This window comes from Aegilops tauschii, chromosome 5 (assembly GCF_002575655.3).
Source record: "Aegilops tauschii subsp. strangulata cultivar AL8/78 chromosome 5, Aet v6.0, whole genome shotgun sequence".
Classification (NCBI taxonomy): domain Eukaryota; kingdom Viridiplantae; phylum Streptophyta; class Magnoliopsida; order Poales; family Poaceae; genus Aegilops; species Aegilops tauschii.
The window spans coordinates 40,763,510-40,767,220 of record NC_053039.3 but is presented as its reverse complement, the minus strand read 5'-3'; the positions used below and the strand labels follow the sequence as shown (position 1 = coordinate 40,767,220).

Here is a 3,711-nt window from a genome sequence, read left to right as displayed (position 1 = left end):
GTCCGCCCGGCTTTGTGGATGGGCAGGCCGTGCGCCCAACGCATGGCCGCATTTTGGCGGCATCTCGTCCGTTCTAGCTAGCATACTAAAATGAAGCATAAAAAAATAGTTCAAATCAAACATAGCAAATAGTTCAACATTCGAAATATTCTTACAACCCAATCGAAATAAAAACAATATTAAATAGTATTACAACCCAATCGAAATTTGTTTGCATGAAAAGAAATTAAACTGATAGATCTACTGGTTGCCAATGTGAATCCACATGTGCTCAACCAAGTCATCCTGGAACTGGGCATGAGTATGCAAACCACACATTTCACGATGAAAATGGACAAAATGTTCAAAGGTTGCAGGAGGTGGCTGCTGAGGCTCAACATTTTCACCCTCGAAATCAAACCCTTGGTCGTAGATGCTATCACCACGCTCATCCTCCATAATCATGTTGTGCATGATCACCCAAGAAGTCATCACCTCCCAGAGCTTCTGAGTGCTCCATGTCAATGCAGGATTTCGAACGATACCCCATCGAGACTGAAGAACACCGAAAGCACGCTCCATATCCTTCCTAGCACTCTCATGCATTTGGGCAAACCTCTTTCTCTTCTCTTCTTGCGGATTGGGTATGGTCTTCACAAGAGTGGACCACTGAGGATAGATATCATCAGCTAGGTAATATCCCTTGTTGTAATGGTGGTCATTGATCTCAAAGTGGACCTCCAGGGAGTGGCCTTATGCAAGCCTTGCAAACACTAGAGAACGCTGAAGAACACTGATATCATTGTGAGAACCAGCCATGCCAAAGAAGGAATGCCATATCCACAGATCTTGTGAAGCCACTGCTTCAAGTATGACAGTGGCACCTTTCACACGCCCCTTGTGCTGCCCCTGCCAAGAAAATGGATAGTTCTTTCACTACCAGTGCATACAATATATACTACCAAGCATGCCCGAAAAGCCCCTACGACATTGATCGCCAACAACCTCTCTGTATCAGCGGCAGTTGGCTCTCTCCGATACTCAAGGCCAAACACTTCCACCACGGCCTTGCAGAAACTATACATTGAGAGGAGACATGTGGAATCACTCATATGCACATACTCATCCACAAGATCACCAGGAATTCCATAGGCAAGCATGCGAATAGCCGCAGTGCATTTCTGGTAAGAAGAGAAGCCAAGCTTGCCAAGGGCATCCTCCTTGCACTCAAAGTATGGATCATATGCTACCACTCCCTCCCGAATACGATTGAACACATGTCTCGCCATACGGAAGCGGGGGCAAAATTTCTGTGGTTTGAAGAGTGCGCTATTCTCAAAGTAATCGGCATAGAGAAGGGTGTGGCTGTTGGGAAACATTGCATGGAAAACAAAAAAATTCTATGCACACGCAAGATCTATCCATGGAGATGCATGGCAACGAGAGGGGAGAGTGTGTCTACGTACCCTCGTAGACCGTAAGCGCAAGCATTTATCACGCGGTTGATGTAGTCATACTCTTCGCGATCCAATCACGATCCAACCGATCTAGTGCTGAACGGACGACACCTCCGAGTTTAGCACACGTGCGGCTCGATGACATCTCCTCCTTCTTGATCCAGCAAGCGGGAGAGGATAAGTAGATAGGATCACAACCAACACGACGGCGTGGTGGTGGTGCACCGATAGCGCTTCGCTAAGCGTCGCCGGGACGAGGCGGTGGAACTACGGAGTAACGCGAGAGAGAGAGAGAGAGGGGCGCCAAGGGCTTGGTGTGTCCTCTTGGCGCGCCCCCTCCCCTCTATATATAGGTGGAGGGGCGTGGGAAACAGCCTCTCCAATCCCGAGGGCGCAGCTAAGGGGGAGAGGACTTGGACTCCAAGTCCAATCCTATTCCTACTAGGACTAATTCCTTTTTTGCCTAACCTAGACACATGGGCTTTTGAGACTTGGTCCGCCTAGCCCAATAAGGCCAGGGCGCCTCCCCACAGCCCATGCTAGCCCTTGGGTCGTGGTGAACCCACTTGTGGACTTCCGGACCCCTCCAGAATCCTCTGAAACCTTCTGGAAGCTTCCCGGTACAATACCAAAAAAACTGCACCTTTTTTCGAACCCAAAATATGACTTCCCATATATAAATCTTTACCTCTCAACCATTTCGAGATTCCTCGTGACGTCCGGGATCTCATCTGGGACTCCGAATAACATTTGGTAACCACTCATCAAATATCCCAATACTACTCTAGCGTCAACGAACGTTAAGCGTGTGACCCTACGGGTTCAGGAATTATGTAGTCATGACCGAGGCACCTCTCCGGTCAATAACCAATAGCGGGACCTGGATGCCCATATTGATTCCTACATATTCCACGAAGATCTTTTATCAGTTGAACCTTTATGACAACATACGTAATTCCCTTTGTCTGTCAGTATGTTACTTGCCCGAGATTCGATCGTCGGTATCTCTATACCTAGTTCAATCTCGTTACGGGCAAGTCTCTTTAATCGTTCCGTAATAAATCATCTTGCAACTAACTCCTTAGTCACTTTGCTTGCAAGCTTCTTGTGATGTGTATTACCGAGAGGGCCCAGAGATACCTCTCCGATACACGGAGTGACAAATCCCAATCTCGATCCACACCAACTCAACACACACCTTCGAGATACCTGTAGAGCATCTTTATGATCACCCAGTTACGTTGTGATGTTTTATAGCACACAAGATATTCCTCCGGTATCCGGGAGTTGCATGATTTCATGGTCGAAGGAACATGTATTTGACATTAAGAAAGCATTAGTAATAAACTGAACAATCATATGCTATGCTAACGGTTGGGTCTTGTCCATCACATCATTCTCCTAATGATGTGATCCCGTTATCAAATGACAACTCATGTCTATGGTTAGGAAACCTTAACCATCTTTGATCAATGAGCTAGTCTAGTAGAGGCTCACTAGGGACATGGTATTTGTTTATGTATCCACACATGTATTTAAGTTTCCGGTCAATACAATTCTAGCATGACTAATAAACCTTTATCATGATTAGGAAAATATAATAATAACCAATCTATTATTGCCTCTAGGGCATATTTCCATCAGTGGCCTCTCTCCCTATTGCGGTGCAAGGCTGGAGCATGGCCGAGGATTAATCCCCTGAACCAAGACCGTTTCCTACTAATGTGGTCGTGCACGACCAATGCAGCCACCACAAGCTCTTCATCATCTGAGGACGAATCACGATGAACAAATGAAGTTGTGAAAGAAAAACTCATCCCCGCTATCCATGATACCATTTTTGTAAATTGTCAAACACCTTGCGGTCGTGGTGGAGACGCGACCGGAAAGAGCAAGTCGAGGAAGAGAAGCAAGGTTGGTGTTGGTGGGTGCGTGCCCTGCGGCAATGTAGCGCCTGCCGGAAGTTGTTGGGGTCGACTGTCGGCGCCGGCGGTCGTAGTTTCTCTCCCACCCGTAACAAGGAACCACGAACGCCGGCAAAAAGCTCTACCAAAACGCGGGCGTGGGCCGGCTATGACATGGCGTGGTTGTCGGGCGGACGGGAACAAGGGTGGCGGCGAAGATGGTGGGGGCGGCTGGCGGAGGGCGGAGGGGAAGGGCAGGGGAAGAGGAAAATGTCTGTTTCCCCGACGGGCGGGTCAGGGGGGACTAGGGCGTGCGCCGCGCCCGTCCGGGCGTGTCCGTTCGGCCGAAACGCGACCCAAAGTTGGGTCAG

The 3,711-nt window shown here is 48.5% G+C and overlaps 1 protein-coding gene across 1 annotated transcript; it reads right to left on the bottom strand.

The window, feature by feature from the left end:
- Window positions 1–240: 240 nt before the first annotated feature.
- LOC141022529 (uncharacterized) lies at window positions 241–585 on the bottom strand. Its single transcript, XM_073498787.1, has one exon. The coding sequence runs from the start codon at window positions 583–585 to the stop codon at window positions 241–243; it is 345 nt and encodes a 114-aa protein (XP_073354888.1).
- Between the last annotated feature and the right edge of the window lie 3,126 nt (window positions 586–3,711).